A 25,460-nucleotide genomic window follows, 5' to 3' on the forward strand; every position below is an offset into this window, starting at 1 on the left:
AAAAAACAAAAATTAAGTTGATAAGCAGAAAAAAGAAATTAATACCAAAAAATTAAAAGTGAATTTTGATGGGTTTTTTGTGCAGTGTATAAAAAAAATAAATAAATTACCACTCACTAGTAACATACACTCACCGGCCACTTTATAAGCTACACCTATCCAACTGCTCTTTAACGCGAATTTCTAATCAGCCAATCACATGGGAGCAATCAATACATTTGGGCATGTAGACATGATCATGACGATCTGTTGCAGTTCAAACTGAGCATCAGAATAGGGTAGAACCTTGAGGCGGATGGGCTACAGCAGCAGAAGACCACGCCAGGTGGCACTCCTGTCAGCTAACAACAGGAAACTGAGGCTACAATTCACACAGGCTCACCAAAACTGGACAATAGAAGATTGGGAAAATGTTGTCTGGTTTGATGAGTCTCAATTTCTGCTGCAACATTCAGATGGTCGGGTCAGAATTTGGCATCAACTACATGAAAGCATGGATCCATTCTGCCTTTTATCGACGGTTCAGGCTGGTGGTGGTGGTGTAATGGTGTGGAGGATATTTTCTTGGCACACTTTGGGCTCATTAGTACCAATTGAGCTTCATGTCAACGCTACAGCCTATCTGAGTATTGTTGCTGACCATGTCCATCCCTTTATGATCGCAGTGTACCCATCTGCTGATGGCTACCTCCAGCAGGATAACGCACCATGTCATAAAGTGCAAATCATCTCAGACTGGTTTCTTGAACATGACAATGAGTTTAAGGCAGTTCTTCTGAAGGCTAAAGCGGGTCAAACTCGGTACTAGTAAGGTGTACCTAATAAAGTGGCCGGTGAGTGTAAGTGCAATTACCTAACTTTAATTAATTTAACCTGCAGTCCAAAAGAGCAGAATCAGGGCAGAATTAAGTGGATTTTAATCTAAAAAATCTGCTGTTTAGGTAAAGTAAAATTTTGTTTTCACTTTGAACTAAGATTAATATACTTATCCTATTGGCAGACTATTTAGCTTATTTTAAGGAAAAACTCTTTCTTGTCCAGAAATTCCTTCTTGATTTAGAAATTTGTTGATTTTTAGAAACAAGACAAAAACTCTAAATAGCAAAAATAGCATATTTTTTTGCAGTGAACACACTGAAAAAAATTATTCATTGGATTTACAAAATTTTTTAAGGTTTAGTGGTTGCAAACAATTTATAAATGTGGAATTGAAATACATTCTTTCATTAATTTTCCTTCAGCACAGTCTCTGATATATCAGAGGTCTCCACAGTGGAATAAACCGCCAACAATTCCCGAAACTGCGACCTTCTTGTTGTGAGGCGATAGTGCTAACCACTGAGCGACCGTGCCGCCTAAACAAACAAATTATTTTAGTAATGTTTAGCTTATTTATTTTATTTATTTATTTATTTTTTGCTTAAATTCAGCCTATATAAATTATTTGCAACCACTTACCTTTTAATCTAAAAATTGAGTAAATCCTTTTATTTTTTTTGCAGTGAACACCTCTGAACCTTTGCTCTTTCCACAGGTTTCCTCTTTTTAATGCCGTATTTGAGATCTGTTATGAAGGTCGTCCTGTTACTGAGTTCATCCACTGCTTGCAGAACCATCCAGAACATCAGTGACAGAAGGACAGAGCTGTTCTGTACTTGCATACTTCTCAAATAACTCAATTAACCAGCAAGACGGTGAGTGTGTGTGTTTCAATGAGTGACCAAAGTCGCTTTCATTGAGTCCACTGACAGGTTTTGTCGTTTTTAATGAGTCCGTCCTGCACCCGTGTGCTCTCAGACACTTTATTTCTGCAGAAAACCCCTCAAATGTCAGTCTGAGAGCTCATCTTTAAGTGCCTCTGAAGCTGTTAGCAGTGAAACGGCACTGAATGTTCTCAATATAATGTGAAATAAATCATTGTATCTGTGAGCTCTCGCTGTCTGCTTCTTTCAAACAGTCGTTTTGCAAATAAACTGCTTTTTGAAGAGCTAGACATGACGGATTAAATGATTTACAGTGGGTCCACAAATAATTGGATGGAATTTAAGACGTTTAAATATTGAAAGTGATATGTTTATTTATTATGACCGAGTTTTGCTAATAACCCAGCAGGCACACAAAACCATAAAACATTGAAATTAGGTTAGATTTTAAACATTTTAAACCAATGTCATGTTGACGTCAAATACTAACATTTATTCGTCAGGTATGACAACCAAAATCCAACATCTGATAGACGTCATAGTGGTAACGTTCACTCAACGTCAAGCTGTAACCTCATTAGACATTGATATTTGGGTATTTTTAGGTTTAGGTTTGAAAGTAACCAAAATGCAACGTTTGTTCAATGTTAGACAAGCCTGATGTTGGGTTTTGACGTCAACCCGATTTTCATTTCCAAACAAAATGCAACGTTCCCCGACGTTTCGGTACGTTAATCTGACGTCATGTTGATGTTCTGTGCCTGCTGGGAATACACAATCAGAAATAATCTACTTTTTAATATTAAAGGGATAATTCACTTAAAAATTTAAATTCTGTCACCATTTACTAACTTTACTCGTCACAAAGCTTTTTTTTCTGTTGAACACAAAAGAAGATATTTTGAAATATGTTGAAACCTGTACTGTAAAAAAAAAAAAAAGCTTCCATTTTTTTGTTTTGTTTCTGGTCCATATATCTAAAAACTCTTAAATCTAGAATTATTTTAGATACTGTCTTCTTTTAAAAAATAATTTGTTGCTTGTTTTAAAGTACACATGAACCGGAAGCTGCGATCGTTATTCCTTTTCGTAATGTGAAGCAGTTCCAGAGAAACAGAATTTTAAATGAGCAAACAGTGGGCGTGGCTTGTTTTGTCTACGGGCTGATTGGATGTAGTGAAGTAGGCATTTCATTCAGAACAGACTTCTCCTGCTCACCATTTCTTTTTTGTTGTCAAAACTGACAGTTGGAGCGGCGTTAGCCATGCCCATTACCTCAAAATCATGTAGTCTGATAAATTAACTGAAAACAAACAGGAAGTTCATTTTCAGATATCTTTTAAAGATCAGAAGGGCAAGCCATTTTCTTAATGACATGCACAGATGAATTGTTTACCACAAAACTAGCAATGTGAGCAACAGAATCATATGGTTAGTTTTGATTTCATGTGGACTTTAAGGAAAAACTTAATTTTGACATTAATTCTTAATATAAGACTAAATGTTTTGCTTGTCTAGAAAATGCTTCTTAATTTAGAAATTGTTTGATATTTGGACTAGAAACGAGTCTAAAAAATCTAAATTAGAAAAGCTTTTTTTTTTTTTTGCAGCGTAAGCATTGACTTCCATGCTATTTGTTTTTCATAATATGGACGTTAGTGTTTACAGGTTTCCACGATTACACAACTTTTTTTTTTTTAAAAAGAAGCCACTTGAATGCGAGTAAATGGTCAGTAAATGTATTTATTTGAGTAAACTATCCCTTTAATTTAATCCATAATCTATGATAAAAATCTGTTATTATAGATTATGGATGAGCTTCACACTAATAATACACAACCAGAAATAATCTACTTTTTAATATTAAAGGGACAGTTCACTCAAAAATGAAAAATCTGTCATCTTTTACTAACTTTTTACTCGTCACAAAGCTTTTTTCTGTTCAACACAAAAGACGATATTTTGAAAAAGACCTGTATACTTTTATTAGATTTATTTTTGTCCTGTTTCTGGTCCAAATATCTAAAAATTGTTAAATCAAGAATTATTTTCTAGATACTGTCCTGTTTTTAAAAATAACATGTCAAATATGTTGCTTGTTTTAAGGAAAAACTCACTTAATTTTGTCATATTATTGCTTTATTTAAGAACTGTTTGATATTTTGTTTGACTAGAAACGAGACTAAAAAATTTAAGTAAGAAAAGCTTTTTAATATTAAAGAGATAGTTTACCCAAAAAATGTAATTCTCTCATCATTTACTCACTTTCTACTTGTCACAAAGCTTTTTTTTTCTGTTGAACACAAAATAAGATGTAACCTGTAACCATTGACCTCTATGGTATTCGTTTTTTTCCTAGTATGGAAGTAGGTGGTTACAGGTTCCCACCGTAACACAAGTTAAAAAAAAAATATTTGTTTGTGTTCCACAGAAAAAAGAAACTTGTAAATGTATTTATTTGGGTAAAATATCTCTTTAATTTAGAGCAGCATTATGTAATTAATAATCTGTCATCATAGATTTTGCTCATAATACACAATTAGAAATAATCTACTATTTAATATTAAAGGGACAGTTCCCCAAAAAGGAAAATTCTGTCATCATTTACATCATTACTTTGTACTAACCTTTACTAATGTACTCCCATTTCCAAACCTTTTTTTCTGTTAAACACAAAATAAGATAGGAAATACTTTTTTTTTGCCCTGTTTATAATCCAAATATCTAAAAACTCTTAAATCTAGAATTATTTTCTAGATCCTGTCGTGTTTTTTAAAAATAATATGCCAAATATGTTGCTTGTTTAGCAAAAGCTCGGTTAATTTTGACATTACTTTTTAAAACAAGATTAAATGTTTTTCTTGTCTAGAAAATGCTTCTTAATTTAGGAATTGTTCGATATTTGGACTAGAAATGAGGCTAAATAAGTCTAAATAAGAAAAGCATTTTAATATTAAAGGGATAGTTCACCCAAAAATATAGATTCTTTCATCATTTCCTCCCTACTTGTCACAAACCGAACACAAAGACGACTCCTAATATGGAAGTTGGTTGATACAGCTCCCTATGGTTACACAAGTTTTTAAAAATATCTTCGTTTGTGTTTGTAGAATTATTTAATTAAGAATGATGATCATCTATTGTTTTTTAATTATGAAACCTGCCAATGTATTTGTTTATTTTTGATTGTAATGGCTGTTTGTGCGATATTTCCTTTATATAAATAATGTATAATATTTAGTTACAGTGGCATTCATACTTTTTGGAAAACCTTTTAAATGCCCACTAGATGGGAGTAACTTTTTAGTGCTTGGAAGTACCACTGGAAAGATGCATCTATTTTAATTTATTGTGAATATTCAGATGTTCAAACCTGAGATGCGTTTCTCTAGTAAATGATATTTGGGCATGTTTCCATCAACTCAAAAACATCCTCACTGAAGTCATTATACTTCAAACTGGAAAAGATATACAAAAAAAAATGTAAGCACTTAAAGCACATGAAACTGAAATGTGGAAATATAACTAAAAGAAAATGTAGAAATATAAATTACCTACAAAATATATGTAGAATATATGCCATATCTTACAAACAACATGTAAAAACAAAGATGTGTTTTAAATGTTTGGTTTAAACTTTAAGATAAATTATATAGTCAAGCCTAAAACTATTGATTCCCCTGGTAAATTCTGACTTAAAGTTTTTGTTCAAATGATTTTTTTTTCACAATTTCTTTCACAATGATGTCTCTTGTACGATGTTTTTTGTTTTGGGAGAAGTCAGTCATTTCTGATAAAAAAAAAAAAGAATCTTGCTGTTTCAATAAATAAAAGTAACTTTTATTGTGCTACTTTTTTTTTTAAGTAATTAAGTCAGAAATTGCCAGGGGTATGAATAATTTCGGCCTTGACTGTATATATAAATGTACTGTAGTGATGGGTTGATCATGAACGATTTGTTCATTTTGAATAAATCTTCAATATAACTCAGGAACTACGAGTCCTCTCAGGGAGTGATTCGTTCATCCGCACGTGCGCACATTTGTTCAGGTATCGTTAATTTCAAGTCTTCATCACATTGGCAGAAGCCAATCATATGCATTTAGAGCCGGAAAAAGAATTGATCCGCTCACCTCTCGAGTCCTATATCGGGTCTGAGTCACTCGTTCATCACGAGCCAATCATACGCGTTTAGAGCTGGAAAAAGAATTGATCCGCTCACCTCTCGAGTCCTCTATCGGGTCTGAGTCACTCGTTCATCACGAGCCAATCATACGCGTTTAGAGCTGGAAAAAGAATTGATTCACTCACCTCTCGAGTCCTCTATCGGGTCTGAGTCACTCGTTCATCACGAGCCAATCGGATGCATATAGAGCCGGAAAAAGAATTGAACCGTTTATCTCTCGAGTTCTCTATTGCGTCTGAGTCACTCGTTTATCATGAACTAATCATATGCATTTAGAGCCGGAAAAAGAATTGATCCGCTCACCTCTCGAGTCCTCTATCGGGTCTGAGTCACTCGTTCATCACGAGCCAATCATACGCGTTTAGAGCTGGAAAAAGAATTGATCCGCTCACCTCTCGAGTCTTCTATCGGGTCTGAGTCACTCGTTCATCACGAGCCAATCATACGCGTTTAGAGCTGGAAAAAGAATTGATCCGCTCACCTCTCGAGTCCTCTATCGGGTCTGAGTCACTCGTTCATCACGAGCCAATCATACGCGTTTAGAGCCGGAAAAAGAATTGAACCGTTTATCTCTCGAGTCCTCTATCGAGTCTAAGTCATTCGTTCCTCACGGGCCAATCATATGCATTTAGAGCCGGAAAAAGAATTGATCCATTCATCTCTCGAGTCCTCTATCGGGTCTGAGTTACTCGTTCCTTACGGGCCAATCATACACGTTTAGAGCCGGAAACAGAATTGATCCGTTCATCTCTCAAGTCCTCGGGTTTGAGTCATTCTCTCACGTGATGAACAAACGATCATGGCTCCTATCAGCTTAGACTGTGCATTGATTAAGTTTATGTGACTGTCAGTGTAACGTGAATGAACCCCTGACATTTAAAGACATGAAGAGGTGAGCTGAGCAAAGAGACAACAATACCTTCATAGAGAAAAGAGCAGGTAAACATTGAATTATTATTTTCTCCTTCTTATATTCTATTTATGATTTATTTGTCGTGCAATCAACCTTTTGGGCTAGTTGTAGATGTGTTTAGAAGCAATTTGTAACATTTTAATAATATTTTGGCAAATTGAACCAAATGAACGAAATGACTCAAAAAGATTTGTTCATCTTGATGAACGAGACTCAAAGATCCGAGTCAGTAAAATGATCCGAACTTCCCATCACTAATGTACTGCAAAACATTAATTTAAAGGTCCCATGAAATTAAAATAAAGTTTTCTAGATATTAGCAGAGATGTATAGTAACGAAGTAGAACTACTTCACTACCATACTTAAGCACTAAAAGGCTGTATCTGTACTCTACTGGAGTATTGTTTTTATCTCCTATTTCCACGTTTACTTCGGTACATATTTTCGATGAGTTTAATACTTTAACTCCGATAGATTTTTTTATGTGCTGCATCGTTACTCGTTATTAGGGGTGTCAAAACGATTGATATCGGTTCAGTAATAGATCATAACCGGTTATTGCATACTGATGTCATTTATATTATATGCACGATGTCGCAATACTATGGAGGAGGAGGCGAGGGCAAGTAAATAACGCTCTTACTACAGTGAAGCTCTGCACATGAGCCGATATTTCACTACTACGGAGAAATGCTGTAAAACTCCATCTTTACCCCTCCCTCTCCCTTTGGACATTTGACCCGCTGGCCTGTTCCTGAGGTAACTTTTCCTCTCCTCTCGGCCGTTAAAGTGATAAATGTGGATCCAGACACAAGCATGCCTAAGGTCCTGAGGTAAACAGCGCTTTCATTTCTAAAGCCGATCGCAATCCTTTCTGTTAAGCAGGTGAAGATCATAACCTATCATAGGGGTGTAAGACCTAGCCTGACAGCGCTCAAAAAGCAAGCGGGATAATATATACATCCGTTTATTTGCTATAAATGCTCATGCTGTCTTCTGTGCATGTATTGCAGTTTTGTTTAAAACATTCAGAAAGAGTGTTTTCTTTGAGCAGGTCAAATTAAGGGTACTGTTCATATATCTTACTCCAGTATTAAAGAAATAAATTGTATTACAAATAATATATAAATATGAATACATCTTTAGAATTATGAATGGAAAGCATCGTCATTCGTCAATGCACCGAGATATCGAATTGAACCGAATCGATGGCATGATAATCGTAACCGAACCATAAGACCAGTGTAGATTTACACCCCTACTCGTTACAATTATAGACCTTTTTCTTGGCTACTGCATGGAGGGTGCCATAGTGACCAGCGTCTTCCGGTAGAATGTTTAGAACTTACGTCTACAGCGTTTACTAAAATTTGTAAAATTGGGTAATTTGTGATCCGAAAATGGGTTTCAAGAGCATTTTGATTGGATTACAGAGTTTTTTTGTAACACACAACTTTAAAAGGTGTGTGTTAAGCTGTTATAATCTGTCAGATCTGTGGTTCAAGCTCGAGAGAAGAACGTAAGCCGTGTTTCTTTTCGTTCTGCCTAAATCCCATGCCCCCATAAAAGATATTTAAAATAAACAAAACAATATGAGGTCTTTTGACAGCTTTTTTTTAAATAACTACATTACACAACACTTGTACTTTTACTTTCAGTTCTTGAGTAGTAAGTTTTGAAATGAACTACCTGCAATACTTAAGTACAAAAAATGTTGAATACTTTAGTATTTCCACTTAAGTATGGTGCCTAAAGAGCACTTTAACTTCTACTCAAGTCACTTTATTGATAGAGTACTTGTACTTTTACTTAAGTCTGGGTCTGCAGTACTTTATACATCTCCAGATGTTAATATCAGTATTTTTAGTTTTTAAGATAAGCTAGCGCGCTCCAAAACAGTAACAAAATTAGGATAAAAGGATCAACGGTTTAATTCACGTTACAACATACTTAAATTTCTCATCAAATCATAGCCAATCAAATGCTCTCTAGTATCTGACGTGCCCCACCCCCATCAAGATGCTTCTCATTTGCTTTTCATTTGTTGCACTTGAGCTCAACCACTCTCACTGTCAGAGCTGTGATAAAACAAAACATTGTTGGCTGTTTTTTTTTTTTTTTAAAGGGGAAGAGCTACACTGTGTCCCACCCTCTCTTTGTGTTTTAGTTGAGATAACGTCTAACATCGAATAAAAATGCCGAATTCAAAACACTTCATGGGGCCTTTTATAGGATTTAAACATTTTGCATTAATACAAAATGTATCTTTTAAAATACAAATTCAAAAATATATTTTTAAATTATGCAAATATTGTTTTTTTACAGTAATTGGTAATATGTTTGCCTTTTTAAATGTATTTAGTAAGTGCATGCTCATTTGCAAACTTACTTGAGTTCTGTCATTTGAGGATGGTCCAGCATTAATTTCACCAGTCGAGGCACAGATGAGTCTGTCATTTTGTTGTTCTTCAGGATCAGCGTTGATAAATAACTGCTAGCAGCAACAGATTCACATAACTCCTCAACACATGCGTCTGTCAGCGACAACATCTCCAGACTGCAGAAACAAGACGAGACGTAGAAAACACTCTTTCATCTGTGTCATTTTTACTAACACTTGCACCAGACACTTTCTTATGATCAGTTAAAAATCAATAACAAAAATTGTGCATTTATAAAGTGAGCTTCACACAAGTGAGTGGGCTTGACAAACCACCTGTAGAAAGTGCACTCTGAGCACTAACAGTTCCTTTGTATAATTAGCACTTGTGTGTTTTGCCTCTTTTTGTTGAATCGCTGCATACCTCCTCAGTTGTACAGTGCATCCGGAAAGAATTCATAGCGCTTCACTTTTTCCACATTTTTTATGTTTCAGCCTTATTCATTGGAATAAATCATTATTCATTATTCATAATTATTATTCATTATTCATTGGAATAAATTCATTTATTTTCTCAAAAATCTACACACAATACCCCTTAATGACAATGTGAAAAAATAGTTTTTTTAATTGTTGCAAATTTATTAAAAATAAAGCTGAAAAATCACATGTACAGAAGTATTGACAGCCTTTGCCGTGAAGCTCTAAATTGAGCTCAGCTACATTCTGTTTCATTCTTAAGATGTTTCAGAAGCTTAACTGGAGTTCACCTGTGGTCAATTCAGTTGATTGGACATGATTTAAAAAGGCATACACCTGTCTATATAAGGTCCCAGGGTTGACAGTGCATGTCAAAGCACAAACCAAGCATGAAGACAAAGGAATTGTCTGTAGACCTCTGAGACAGGATTGTCATGAGGCACAAGGCTGGGGAAGGTTACAGAAAAATTTCTGCTGCTCTGACAGTTCAGATGATCACAGTGGCCTCCATCATCCGTAAGTGGAAGATGTTTGAAACCACCAGGACTCTTCCTAGAGCTGGCCGGCCATCTCAGCTGAGTGATCGGGGGAGAAGGGCCTTAGTCAGGGAGGTGATCAATAACCCGATGGTCACTCTGTCTGAGCTCCAGCGTTCTTCTGTGAAGAGAAGAGATCCTCACAGAAGGACAACCATGTGTGCAGCAATCCACCAATCAGGCCTGTATAGTAGAGTGGCCAGACGGAAGCCACTCCCCGCCTGGAATTTGCCAAAAGGCATCTGAAGAACTCTCAGACAATAAGAAACTAAATTCTCTGGTCTGATGAGTCTAAAATTGAAAGCATTGGAGGGAATGCCAGGCATTACGTTTGAAGAAAACCAGGCACCGCTCATCAGTAGGCTAATACCATCCCTACAGTGAAGCATGGTGGTGGCAGCATTAAGCTGTGGGGATGTTTTTCAGCAGCAGGAACTGGAAGGATAGAGTCAGGAAGACTAGTCATGATAGAGGGAAAGATGAATGCAGTAATGAACAGAGACATCCTGAATGAAAACCTGCTTCAGAGTGCTCTTGACCTCAGACTGCGGCAACGGTTCATCTTCCAGCAGGACAATGACCCAAAGCACACCGCCAAAAAATCAATGGAGTGGCTTCACAACAACTCTGTGAATGTCCTTGATTGGCCCAGCCAGAGCCCAGACCTAAATCCTATTGAACATCTCTGGAGAGATCTGAAAATGGCTGTACACTGTCGCTTCCCATCCAACCTGATAGAGCTTGAGAGGTACTGCAAAGAGGAATGGGTAAAAATTCCCAAAGACAAGTGTGCCAAGTTAGTGGCATCATATTCAAAAAGACTTGAGGCTGTAATTGCTGCTAAAGTTGCATCAACAGAGTATTGAGCAAAGGCTGTGAATACTGATGTACATGTGATTATTCAGGTTTTTATTTTGAATAAATTTGCAACAATTTCAAAAAATCTTTTTTTCACATGGTCATTACGGGGTATTGTGTGTAGAATGTTGAGGAAATAAATGAATTTAATCCATTTTGGAATAAGTCTGTAACATAAAAAAATGTGGAGAAAGTGAAGCATTATGAATACTTTCTGGATGCACTATAAATCCCTTTGGACAAAAACATCTGCTAAATGTAATGTAAATGCGAGACAGCCACATCATTTCCATAACCATATTTACATCCATCTATTTTTTGGAATATTGCATAAAAACTGGTTAATGGAAATGCCATCCAACTGAGTAGGATAAACTTTTTATCAGATAGTAGTACTGTACATAAACTACAACGGAATCATTTATTCATTTTCCTTCGGCTTAGTCTCTATTTCAGAGGTCGCGACAGCAGAATGAACTGCGATAAAAAGCAATGCTGCACATCTTAATTTGATTTGTGTTTACTAAGATTACGATTTTATTCAGATTAAGGTCATCAAAAATGGAAAAAGAAAACAATGCTTTATTTGCAAATGTTTTATGCGATATTCCAGTTCTGCGCATAAATCTAAATCGGATCTTTAAATGGAGGATATCACTCACTCCAGGTGATGCAGCTTGCAGGATTTGTGTCTCAGCGCCCGCCACATGTGTTTGGCTCCAGCATCACCAACATCATTGACTCCTACAGAGAGACTGATGAGTCTCGACACACCAGACGTTAACACCATCCCTAATGCTCCAAACACCTCCTCAGTCAACTCACATCTCTCCATTCTGCAGGAACAAAACAAACATGTACTTGTCCGATTTCATAGCAAGCTCCTAAAGTCAATGTAACAGCAAAATTGACGTCATTCATAAACGTACTTTTATTATCCACTGCATCTTTTTCTAAAGAAAAGTCTAAAGGATTATTTTCATAACTTCATATATTTTAAAATCCAATAATGTTCTGTATTTCTGAATCATAGCGCTACTTCTGTGAGTGAGATTGAAATAATGCTTTTGAAGTCTTTCTAAAGTAAAAAGAGCAGTAAAATGGAATCAAAACTGCTGTATAGTTAAACACACTCCCAGGTCACTTTATCACACTGGTCCAACTGTTCGTTAATGCAAATTTCAGATCGCTCAATCACATGGCAGCAACCCAATGCATTTTGGCATGTAGACATGGTCAAGACGATCTGCTGCAGTTCAAACCGAGCAACAGAATGGGGAAGAAAGGGGATTTAAGTGACTTTGAACGTGGCATGGTTGTTGGTGCCAGACGGGCTGGTCTGAGTATTTCAGAAACTGCTGATCTACTGGGGTTTTCACGTACAACCAACTCTAGGGTTTACAGAGAATGGTCTGAAAAAGAAAAAATATCCAGTGAGCGACAGTTCTGTGGGCGCAAATGTCTTGTTGATGCCAGAGGTAAGAGGAGAATAGCCAGACTGGTTCCAGCTGATAGAAAGGCAACAGTAACTCAAATAAGCACTCATTACAGCCAGCTGAAGACCACACCAACTGTCACTCCTTTCAGCTAAGAACAGGAAACTGAGGCTACAATTGGCACAGGCTCACCAAAAGTGGACAATAGAAGATTGGAAATACATTGCCTGGTCTGAGTCTTGATTTCTGCTGCAACAATCGCATGGTAGGGTCAGAATTTGGCATCAACAACATGAAAGCATGGATCCATCCTGCCTTGTATCAACAGGTCAGGCTGGTGGTGGTGGTGTAAAGGTGCGGGGGATATTTTCTTGGCATACTTTGGGCCCATAAGTACTCATAAGAGCACTGTGTCAACACCTCAGGCTACCTGAGGTTTGTTGCTGACCATGTCCATCCCTTTATGACCACAGTGTACTCATCTTCTGATGGCTACTTCCAGCAGGATAACGCACCATTTCATAAAGCGTGAATCATCTCAGACTGATTTCTTGAACATGACAATGAGTTCCCTGTATTCAAATGGCCTCCACAGTCACCAGATCTTAACCCAATAGAGCACTATTGGTAAGTGGTGGAATGGGAGAGTCGCATCATAGATGTGCAGCCGACAAATCTGCTGCAACTGCGTGATGCTATCATGTCTCTATGGACCAAAATCTCTGAGGAATATTTCCAGTACCTTGTAGATTTTATGCCACAAAGAATTAAGGCAGTTCTAAAGGCAAAAGTGGGTCCAACACAGTGCTAGCAAGGTGTACCTAATAGTGGCCGGCAATTTAAAAGAACAGTTTTTTTTACTTTAAATCCTGTATATTAAAATATCACTTTCAGATTTTTTTAGCATTATTACTTGTCTTAGGTGTTATGTGATCCATCAAAAAGTATTCTAATATGCTCTAAATTTCTTATTATAATCTATGTTGAAAGTTGTGCTACTTGATTAAGAGTGAAAACTTTGATACAGGGCCTTTTTACTTTAAATAAAAATCTTCTGTAACATTATAAATATATTTTCTATAATCGTTCATTAATTTTCTTTTCAACTTAGTCCCTTTATTAATCTGGGGTCGTCACAGCAGAATGAACTGAAAACTTATCAGCATATGTTTTACGCAGCAGATGCCCTTCCAGCCACAACCCATCACTGGGAAGCATCCATACACACTCATACACTACAGACAATTTAGCAATTCACCTATACCACATGTCTTTGGACTTGTGAGGGAAACCGGAGCACCCGGAGGAAACCCACGCGAACATGGGGAGAACATGCAAACTCCACACAGAAATGCCATATGACCCAGACAAGGCTCAAACCAGTGACCTTCTTGCTGTGAGGTGAACATGCTATCCACTCCGCCACCACGTCGTCCATTTTCTATAATTGTTTTTATGTATTTAATGCATATTTGCTTAATACAATTAATGATGTCTATTAAAACATCAAATATTTATAGTTATATCATTTTAGCATATATTAAAATAATATTAACAATTAATGTTATAACCTACTATTACCTCTATTCCATTTCTAATTTCAATGTGAAATTGTGTATCTCATTTCCAAACATACTGAAGTATCTCAAGTGTGCAATTAGGAGTCATGAGGGCTTCACATATCTGCATCGCTCCTGATTGGCCGAGATCATTGACGGACAGGTCCAGCTCGGTCAGACAGCAGTGTTCTGATTGGATGGCAGCTGCCAGGGATGAGCAGCAGGAGTCAGTCAACCCACAGGAAAACGCTCTGTGAGTAAAACACACACAGATACAATGCTGTATCAAGGCAGTAGGTCATTACAAATGTATTCTGGATGTATTATTGATTTATAAAGTATAGCGCATTCAGTTTTAACACACAAAGAACAAATATTTTGTTAATCTGACCAAAAAAATACTCTATAAATAATATTTATTAGAAATTTAGAAGAAATATTACCAGACATTCATAGAATAATGCAAATATTAACATTTAACTCAAATCCATATCCCATATACTGAAAATATTTAAGTGATCTCTCTCTCTCTTTCATACACTGGTGTGTGTGTGTGTGTTAAATTTTTTTTTTAGAAATTAATACTCCCACTTCCCACCATATGAAGCAATAGATTGTGTAGCTGTCGTCAGAAGCAATTCTTATATATTACACTCTATAAACATAAACTTTACATTAAAAAAGTCAATAAATAGTTAAAATGTTCAAATTAATTATTAGATTAAATAAGTAATGTATATTTGTTGTTAATGCATGTTAATTCATTTAAAGTTATTTAACTAAAACTATAAGGGGGAGGGGATAACCTTTTCTTGTTATGTTTAGCTTGGGAATTATTTCATTGTTGCAATCAAGATATTCTTCCGTTGCACTACAAGTGATACAGTCACAAGGTGCTGTGCTAAAACACATTTTTAAGGTTTAAGAAGCGCAAAGAAGTTTGTTTAAGAGAAACTGCAACCCTTCAAGTTTATTCCTCTTGAGTTAGAGAGGCCAATGAGGTATGTGTCGTATGGTGTTAACGTATGTGAACATGTATGATTATGTGTCCGTATGTAATGTATAATTAGCCAATTAAGTGTATTTCTTTACATGTTGAATGTGCACTTTATTTTTTGGTTGTATGTATGTTGTTCATTACGTGCAACATCACCTTTAAAGGGTTAATTGAAGTTTATGTATTTCTTCTCATAGTTCTGACGGCAATATTGGGACATAAAAGAGTGCAAGGCTAGACATGACATGAGTACAAGACATACTACAGACTCGTGTCCGAATAAATGTCAGTTAAAATCAAGAACGACTTGAGCCTTTGTTTCATCTCGAGGGGAGTAACAGACTGATCAAAAAGAATAATGTTGAAGCACTATTCTAAATAAATAATTTCAATAAGTTATTTAAACTTATTTCAGTTTCTACTCTTTTACTGTTTTAAAATTAATTATAATTATTAATAATGTAATTATTATACATAATGATTAATAATACATATTTCTTAAGCTGCAGTTCATTATATTAGTAAAAAGTATAAAGTTTAAATTGACTACAAAGACTGAGTAATGTTAAAGGGCACCTATGGTAAAAAAAAAAAATCTACTTTTTAAGCTGTTTGGACAGACTTGTGTGTAGGTAAAGTGTATAGACCGTCATATTGGGGTGATACAAACACACCCAGTCCTTCTTTTTTAAATTTAACAACAACGGTGTCTTTTTTAAATTTAAAACGGTGGACCAATTAGAGAGGTTTTGAAATCGACCACAACTTGACGCCCCCGCCCACCAATATTGATTGACAGGCGAGCATTGCCTCAGTTTGTTGTTTCACGTCCGCCATTTTTAGTGTGCGAGTTGAAGCGATGTCACTAAAGAAGCACCCTTGCTCTATTTATGGATGTAAGGCTCATTGGGCTCAACACAAGAGCCTTCATCGTTTTCCTGCAAATGAGCGACAGAGATTTTACATTTAGCGGCCATTTGTGCTGAACACTCAGTGAATGCAACGTGTCGATAAAAACAGCTGATCCACCAAGGCCGTACTCACACTAGGTACAGTTGCCTCGAACCGGGCCAAAGTACGCTTGTCTCCCCTCCCATCTCCCCCGACGGCCCGCACTCACACCACAAACGGGCCTCGGCACGCTTACGTCATCGCTGCTGCGCTGTTCAGTGAGAAGCGCTCTCTCATTCAGCAGCACAGTGGAGATTTCTCTAGTTATATCCTTTCAGTCATTTGTTATGCAGTGACATGCAGTCAAATATTTCGCCAAACAGTCCTTAGTGATGCGGTGACACGCAGTCAGATATTTCACCGAACAGATCAACCACTTTTGGCGCTCATAAACAATCATAAAGCTCTCGTGCTGCAGAAATGAAGAGGTCTGCTGAAGCCGCGCAGCTGTCATGCTGTGAGGAGTTCTCGTCTTTAATAAACTACGGCAGTTTGCGTTCACTGAATAGTAAGAATGATTAATAAATCCATATGAAAGAGTCCCTTAAAAGTCACGTCTCGCTTTAAGTTTCAGGCTTTGGCACGTTTTGCACTCACACACAAGCGTACCGTGCCAAAGCCCAAGTGAACTGCGCTCAGGCACACCTCTTCCAACCGGGCAACCGTGCAAGTCAACCGTGCTTGAGCCCGATTTATCGCACTCAAACTTCTCAAACGATCCGGGAAATGGGCCTGGGCAGGGTACGGATGGCATAGTGTGAGTAGGCCCCAAGTCAGCACTCTTTTTGAAAACACTCGGCTGGCGGATCAACATTCACTACATGATCGCTCTCATCGGCGCCATTGTTTGTAACTTTAGGTAGGTTTGCAAACGTGTACTATTCATTGCATCTTCCTTAAACTTCAGCCATTAGCATTTCCCGCGGTCACAGAAGCTCCCTGTCATCTTAACTAGATGCAGCTGGAAAGTGTGAGCGCGTTGCATCACGTACACAACCCTCTATTCGAAATAACAAACTTGCATTACTTTCAACTGTCAAGTCGGCGACTGTCCGTGGCACCTAGCTACGACTCAGGACACTGTTCATATTTCTGCCGCACCCAGAGCGACATCTTAATAGTTTCATTTTAAATAACATGCGAATGTGCGCGCCTTGTGTGTGTGATACTTTCAACTGTCATGTGCGTGCCATGTCGCGGCTCTGAGCAGCGCTTTAGTCTCGGTGTACAACTCGGAACTTTAAACTAGCACACGGTTGGCTGTAAAAATATACAAAGACACAAATGATTTTGTAACTACCACTCTGACATATTCTGCTTGGTCTGTGTCCATATCTAGGTCGTACATGTACGGGTGAATGCTGGTCCTCTCACTCATGTTGCTTCTCTCTCTGTTTGCCTGTCGGTTGCCATACACATTGCGGGGGAGCTCTTGGCTCTGCCCCCTTGTTAAGTTGGGCAGGAAGTGGAAAATAATTTTAATGTGAAGCAACACACCCCTAAAACAACGACCTGTGTACACAGCCCCAAAATGACACATTTTAACACATTATAATTCAAAACTCCTAAAAAAGGGGTAAATTAGGTGTATGTATACACTATTTTAAATTGTAAACACATTTTAGAGTTTTACCATAATTTTTTTCTTGATTTTGGATTCAATAAATAGCCGGAACAAAAGAGAAATCTTTCAAAATGATTAAAAAACACACTGATCTTACAAACCTTTGAATAATTTATACAACATATATAAACTCTCTATATTTAGAGATGCTTAAAAGTGATTTCTCAAACATAACAGTAGGTTACTTCAATATTTTGAGGCGTCCTTTCCGCATGACTTGTGAGATCAGCTCCATCCCGTCATCCATCACTGCATTCCTGCTCAAATTTAGCATGTTCAGCTCTGAAAAATCACTGTTTAAAGCTGAAGACAGAGCGGACATGGACGTTGCCGTCAGTGAGCAATGATCCAGACTGCAAAATACAAACACACATAAACAACGATCAACATACTAAACAGTGTGGGTTTTCATATCTCCGTAGAGGGCTGCACAACATTGCTAACATTGCAATATTTAGTTTTTCTGTTTTTTGAGTTTGTAGCCTGTCATACTGAACAGGGCAAAGACGGTTGCGTCACAAGACGGCAACAACGACCATATAATAAGCCCTTAAAGGAGAAAAACAGTTTTCTTTTCGCATTTTAAACTACAGTTGATCAAATCATTAGAAAACAAGTAAGTCACATTCAAAGTCATCTCTCTTTTTGTATGTTTTTGTATGTAGTGTTGTATTTTTAACATATAATCTGCTAGTGTTTGCTTTGCTTTGGCTTTTACGCGGTTAATTATTGTGATCTCCCGATTGCAACAGAGAAATGCTGGGAAATCTCTGTAGACTGGCAACATTTCATGTCGTTCAGCCTTATAATCTTAAAATGTGAGCAAAGTGACCTGTTTTGTCATCACTTTAGACACGATGCTAAAGAATCATTCAAATAATAACTATACAATGACGTTGGTGAATTAGTAACGGCTTCTGCTGTTCTGTCAACAGCTGCAGATGCGAATGAATGGCGGAAGAAAGTAGTTCCTCGTACAAAAGAATTTTTAAGACTCTCTGTTTGATTTTCTTTTTATATATAGATAGATAGATAGATAGATAGATAGATAGATAGATAGATAGATAGATAGATAGATAGATAGATAGATAGATAGATAGATAGATAGATAGATAGATAGATAGATAGATTGATTAAAGCAGTTTATAGATAGATAGAAAGAAAGAAAGAAAGAAAGAAAGAAAGAAAGAAAGAAAGAAAGACAGAAAGAAAGTAAGAAAGACAGAAAGAAAGAAAGAAAGAAAGAAAGAAAGAAAGAAAGAAAGAAAGAAAGAAAGAAAGACAGAAAGAAAGTAAGAAAGACAGAAAGAAAGAAAGACAGAAAGAAAGAAAGAAAGAAAGACAGAAAGAAAGACAGAAAGAAAGAAAGAAAGAAAGAAAGAAAGAAAGACAGAAAGAAAGACAAAAAGAAAGAAAGAAAGAAAGAAAGAAAGAAAGAAAGAAAGAAAGAAAGAAAGAAAGAATATATTGTGCAGCCCTATCTCCATATTATGAACAGTTCAAGTGTACTTGATTTCCTGTAGTTTGCAGTTTTCCAATGCACCGCTGAGTTGAACCAGGCCCTGATCTTCCAGATTATTCCCACAGAGATCCAAAACACGCAGACCGGATCCTCCAGAGAGCATTTCAGCCATTGCTTCACAATCAGCTGCGGTCAATGAGCATCTAGACAAGCTAAAAACAGTGAGCACAGCATTCAGTATTTTAAACATAATACATCAGTAGCTGGGCTGCACAATATATCGTTTCAGCGTCGCTATTGCAATGTGCAAAATCGCAATAGTCACATCACAGAATATGCGATTTCAGTTTATTCATCCCTTAGGAAATTTGAGAGGAATTATCGCTGTAATGAACAAACTGTAGGATTCCACGTGCATTTAAACCATTTGTTTGCATAAGAAATGTTTTATTAAAGATTAATACTATGTAACGTTTTATACAATGATGACTATGCATTGTTACTTATTTACGTATTATCATTTGAATCATCCCAATCAATATAAAATAATAATTTCTTTACCAAATTAGTTATTCAAGTCATCTGGTGAAATTATATTCATTTCGCAGCGAAACAAAACCTTGCAATGTCATTTTTTTCCAATATTGTGCAGCCCTAATCAGTAGCACACAAACTCCTGATAGAACCAATGGGAGGATTTCTATATAAAATGGGTTCATACTGTAACTAATAATGATCTTACTTGATTGATTGCAGTTTGGAGCTTGCGAGTGCATGACTGAGGGTTTTAACGGATTCCCTTTCCAATCTGGAGTAGGAAAAGTCCAGCGCGATGGTCTGTCCATCAGCCAGTGCTGTTGACAGGTGTGTGATAGCTGCCAAACTGAGGCGACTCTGTGATAGACTGACCAGATAAAATCACACACTTGGTTAATTATAATAATATGAACAAATAAAAGTCTCACTTTAAAATATGGTTCTATTAGTAAACATTAATTAATGGAAATAAAGTCGTTTGTTTTTAATTCTGTAACACTTTGGTTTAGGTTACAATTCATGCTGTTAACTACTGCCTAATATTGAGATATGAACAGTTCTTTAGTAGTTATAAAGTACGATCATTCCTAATCCTACCCAATACCTAAACCCAACTTCTACCTCACTCACTATTAATAAGCAGCTAATTAGTAGTTTATTTAATTAGTAGTGTTAGTTAATGATTTGATAATAAAGTGAATTGTGACATAAAATAGTGTTACCTTTAGAAATTAAAATAGAAACTGTATATAAAGCATACAAATGGTAGTTATAGGTACCATAGATTGTTATGGGACAAAAATGCTACCAGCAACAAATCCATATATTTCATATATTTCATAATTATAATAATAATTATGAAATATTAATGATGAAGATGATGACAATATTACTAATAATGAATTACATTTCCCATTATCATGCTGCATTGAATGTGAGTTATCTGCTATAAAAAGTCCGACTATTACTTTTCTGAAAAATACATTTATGGTTTGCATCAAACAAAATGAAGCATTGCAGTAAGAAATGTTTATTTTGCATTATTGTTTTTATTTGCATGTCAATTTAATAAATAATATGTCTGCTACAAAACAAACGAAAGATTATAAATCATTCAATTCAAGGCTGAAAGCTGCAAAGCAGTCATCAGTAACTAGAGAGAAAAATAATATACACCTCACATGACTGCGCTCAGGTCCTACTCTAAACATATAAATAAAGCCACGCAAAATTTAGAATAAAGGTCTGCACTTGACACAAACTGAAAATGTATCTAAAAAATCGGGCTCGAAAATGTAATACCTCATCAGATGATGTTTATTACTTTTTAATGGCCTTATTTTGGTTAATTTTAGTTAACCTTATTGCCCTTTAGCTATACTAGTATCTTGAAAAACATCTGGTAAACAATTATGTACTGTCAACATGACAAAGATAAAATAAATCAGTTTTTGTAAAATATATCAGAAATTTTGGAAACATACACCCACATAGCAAATGCTTTCTGGGCCAGCTCTGGGCCACACAATAACTTTTCTCTCGGCCCAAGTACCACAAAGAATGACGGTCCTGAAGTGGCCCATAACTGGATTAAAGACACATGGGCCATAACAGGTCCGAATCACAGCCAATTTATTACCCTTAACTAGGCCCACATGGAATCTGTGCACACAGAAATCCGCTCTTTTTTAGCTCTTCGTTAATTCTGTCTTTTTACTTAAGTAAATGTGTGTAAATTTGTATTTATTTAGTTGTTAAATTAATTACAGTAATATTATGGACTAATATGAAAGTGTTCATCTGATTTATCTGAAATGCAGTTTGTACAGTAATATTTTCTGTCTTTTGGTAGATATGTCATATGAGAGACTTGCTTTGTTTACCAAATAGAGTGAATCTAATTGGATTTGCATTTTAAACATTAAGGAAAAGTTAAAAAGGTATTACTTTTTATTTGACATATTAAGGTTTAGTTGATACTCCCAAAATAATTCAGCAGAAATCCAGAGATTTTTACCAAAATTCTCTGCAGTAATAGCAAAAAACGTCCGCAGATTCCATCTGGCCCTACCCTTAACTGGCCCTGAACTGGGCCAAAACAGGTTTATTATTGGTACCGATTATCAGCTATAAGTTAACCATATCAACACCATCATTTAACCAGAAACCCCAAAAACTGAGCCATAACCCAACCTAATGTTACCTAAACAATGTGAACATTTCCTACACTAATCTGGGCCACACACCTCCTGGCCCAAATGTAGTTTGCCGTCATGCATGCAGTGCCATCATTGCCATGCGTGGCCCACATTCGGCTGACGTTATGAACGCCAGTGCCGGCAACACGCCAGCAGTACCATAATGAGGCCACATTTGGGCCAAGTCTGTTTGCTATGTGGGCAGAGGGCTAATAATTAAGACTTCAACTGTATGTGTGCAAATAGAAAGCGTCAAACTCACCTAATTCTTTTCGACAGCCGTAAAGCTGGCATAAGTCTCTGGACCTGTTCATCTGTTAGCTCTGCTCTATATAGATTCATATGCTCCATCTCTCCCACACAACTCACTGCATATGACAGCGCAGCGCAGTCGGCCTCCTGCATGGACTTGTAGCTCACATGCAGCCATTTGCACTTACTAATGCTTTCCTTAACCAGAGACGGATTACGTGCATGATGCAGAAGCTGAAAAACACGGAAATGTTTCGCCTGGTCTCCATCCGACAACACTCTAGAAACAAGTCCCATCATCCAATGGGAGAACTCAGAAATCCGGCTTTCGTCAAAACTGCCGACAGAGTCTTCCAGTGGTTTACGTTGGATTGAGTCGGAAAGTCCTGCTAGAAAAGTGTAATAAAGATCTGAGTGTTTGTCTGAGATTTCCTGCACGGATTGGTCGAGATAAAACGAGGCGGCCAATAAGAACTCTTGCATTATTGGAGAGAGGAATGTGAATGTGGCATCACCTTTAGCCAATAAGAAATCAGAAACTACTGGGTGGTGCAGATGCAGAACAGACCTGGAATCACTAGTGGAGTAAACCGGATTTGCAAGTTTTCCCAAAGCGAACACAATCTCTCTGGTTTGTTCAGCATTCATCTTCGGCTTCTCCAGGAGTGTGTGTGTAATGATGCTGAGCAGGTGCGTGAGAGTCTCAGGTGGGTCATTTTTAGCCTCAAACCGAGCTTTAAACACATTGCAAAGTGTCCAGCAGAAGGCCGGATGAAAGCACTGCTCATAAACTCCCAATGTTTGCTCAACTTGACATAAACGTCTCTCGGATTGCTCTCCAAAGAAATGCTGGAAGAATGTTCTCCTTTGGGTCTGGGAGAATCCGACCACCTCGAAACATCTCAAAGACTCAATCTTGACTTGTTCTCTTGATGTGATCAGCATTGAGGCTTCAGGAAGCAGAGATCCTTCAAGCAGACTGAGCAATAGTGCTAAGCCGGTTGCTTCTTGATGTGGATCACATATAAGAGTAGATGGAGTGCAAAGAAGCTTCTGCGATTCCTCAAGTCCGTCAAGCACAAGAAGCAAACATTGAGGTCTCTGTAGAGCCAAGGTAAGAGTCTCTGCTGATATGTGAGCATACATACGACCTAGCATGCTCTGCAAACTCTCAGCTTTCCCCTCAAGAGTGAGCAGCTCCAAAACAGGCACTCGTATGAGGAGGGCGTAATGTTGCAGGTGTATACCCGTCGCCCAATCCCAAATTATCTTTTCTATCGCTGTGGTCTTGCCCATTCCAGCACCGCCATAAAGAACCAGTCTCCGGCCTTCGGATCCTGGAGGAAACTCTCGAGATATGACGTCCTCTAAAGCTTCCCAATCTCCTCTTTTGACCCTGTGAATGGAGTCTTCGTTTGCACATACTGAGAGAGGAGTGTAGTGGCCTTTCTGGATCACCTCTTGCACTGACTGACCTCCCAGAAGAGAAGTGGACAGAGCTGAGGTCAGCACAGAGTCTCGCAATGCATTCTTATGCATCTGCTGCACATCTGTAGAACAGGAAATATAAAGCAAATATCATCAAATATATCAAATGTCATTGAATAAATACTTCTGATAACTCTATTTATAGTACTGACCTAACTATCTGTCCGTCCATCTATCCATCTATCTGTCTGTCTATCAATCTACCCACCCATTTTTAATTAAGATTTGGACTAGAAACAAGAGAAAAAAACTATCTGTCTTATTGTCTATCTGTCTGCCTGTTGTACTTACCAACCTATCCATCCATCCATCCTTCCGTCTATCTACATTACAAAAGAACGCTTTTCTTGCTTACAATTTTTCTTAGCGCAAATATCTCTAATCTTAAAAAATCTTGTTTTCTGTTTGAAATAGGGTTATTTTACTTAGCCCTTGGAAGTTTATTTTGCTTGTTTTAAGAAAAAAAATCACTTAATTTGGACTTAATAAAAAAAATGTTTTGTACTTGTATACCCAGGAAAAAATATGTAAGAAAAATTTTGGACTAGAAACAAGACAAAGTAAGTAAGTAAGCATGCATGTATGTATGTATGTATGTATGTATGTATGTATGTATGTATGTATGTATGGGCTCGCATAATCACTCTGGACGCCACGCACCCAGCACACTACCTGTTTGAACTGTCAAACAGCCAGACACATGAAAAGTTTCTTTCCTTAGGCCATCTACCTTATGAACAGTTAAATATCCCCCAACTGTGCTATAAATATCTGCAATACTTTCTCATACGCACTTGTACAAAGCAATGCTCAATATACAGTGCAATACTTTCTACATTCACATTTGTACACAGCACCTTATAACCTGTATATTTATAACAAATATGTACATACAATTCAACATCCAGAGTTCTTGATTAACTGCATCTCAGATTAATGTTTATCATCTTTTTTTCTCATATTTATTTTTCCTCTATCTATCTATCTATCTATCTATCTATCTATCTATCTATCTATCTATCTATCTATCTATCTATCTATCTAAAAACACTTTTCTAACTTGCAATTTTTCTTAGCATGTCTCTTATCTAAAATAGTGCTGTTTTACGTTGAAATAAGATTTTAGCTATTTGGGAGATTATTTTGCTTGTTTCAATACACTTTTTTACTTAATTATAAAAACAAAACAACATTTTGTACTTGTATGTCTAGAAAATGCATTTTTTAAATAAAAATTTGGACTAGAATACGACAAAAATCTATCTATCTATCTATCTATCTATCTATCTATCTATCTATCTATCTATCTATCTATCTATCTATCTATCTATCTATCTAATGTTTTTAAAAGTCTTAAAGTTTGACAAACTGAAAGAAAACTCAAGACTCATCCTTCATTATCTATCTAGCATCTAAAAATTCCCTTACATGATCCTGCCTGAATTCATCCTAAACCGCAAACAATAAAAAGCTAAAAATATCAAAACCACCTTTTTCCTCTCACCATCTGAAATCTCGCTCAGCATGGCTGAATATCCGTGAAAATATCGTGAGAAATCCTGATGTTTTGCTAACGGTGATTGAAGTCAAAGCTGCTGTCTCCTTTAAACTGATCGCTGCTCTTTCGTCCGAGGAAGTGAGTGTCCGTAATTTACTAATAATACATTCTAAGACCACCCACATCAAACCAAGCTAAATATTTTCATATCAAATAGTCAAATGTGATTGCCATGTTGTAGTTTTAGTCAAACATCAGTCAGTTCAAACAGCGCTCCTGAACAGACCCAGTAAGTTATATAGAATTTCGCTATTTTCTTCAAAACGACAAACTCTTATCTATAATAAAACAGTAACCCGAAATAAAACCAGTGAAAACGTTTCGATGTTTCTTTACACTAC

The 25,460-nt window shown here is 36.8% G+C and overlaps 2 protein-coding genes across 12 annotated transcripts in view; one reads left to right on the top strand and one right to left on the bottom strand.

Annotated features, from left to right (window-relative positions):
- The window catches only part of gpd1a (glycerol-3-phosphate dehydrogenase 1a), a 26,849-nt gene extending 24,920 nt beyond the window's left edge, over positions 1 to 1,929 (top strand). For both annotated transcript variants that reach the window (XM_087263310.1, NM_001017709.1), the window contains 1 exon segment: positions 1,535 to 1,929. In XM_087263310.1, the coding sequence (XP_087119436.1) occupies positions 1,535 to 1,631 (97 nt within the window). In that variant the 3' untranslated portion in view covers positions 1,632 to 1,929.
- si:ch73-233m11.2 overlaps positions 1 to 25,460 on the bottom strand; it is a 28,854-nt gene extending 3,394 nt beyond the window's left edge. For 2 of the 10 annotated variants that reach the window (XM_087264235.1, XM_087264234.1), the window contains exons 1-9: positions 25,066 to 25,460; positions 22,084 to 23,623; positions 19,829 to 19,990; positions 19,134 to 19,298; positions 17,810 to 17,977; positions 14,130 to 14,303; positions 11,720 to 11,893; positions 9,193 to 9,360; positions 5,077 to 5,161 (exon numbers count right to left, since the gene is read on the bottom strand). In XM_087264235.1, the coding sequence (XP_087120361.1) occupies positions 5,092 to 5,161; positions 9,193 to 9,360; positions 11,720 to 11,893; positions 14,130 to 14,303; positions 17,810 to 17,977; positions 19,134 to 19,298; positions 19,829 to 19,990; positions 22,084 to 23,623; positions 25,066 to 25,087 (2,643 nt within the window). In that variant the 5' untranslated portion in view covers positions 25,088 to 25,460 and the 3' untranslated portion in view covers positions 5,077 to 5,091. Of the gene's footprint in view, positions 1 to 5,034; positions 5,162 to 9,192; positions 9,361 to 11,719; positions 11,894 to 14,129; positions 14,304 to 17,809; positions 17,978 to 19,133; positions 19,299 to 19,828; positions 19,991 to 22,083; positions 23,624 to 25,051 lie in introns of those variants that run through there. The other 8 variants (XR_015497542.1, XM_087264237.1, XR_015497541.1 and 5 more) reach the window with 8 other exon arrangements.

Source organism: Danio rerio, chromosome 8, assembly GCF_052040795.2.
Source record: "Danio rerio strain M-AB ecotype USA chromosome 8, GRCz13ab, whole genome shotgun sequence".
Lineage (NCBI taxonomy): Eukaryota > Metazoa > Chordata > Actinopteri > Cypriniformes > Danionidae > Danio > Danio rerio.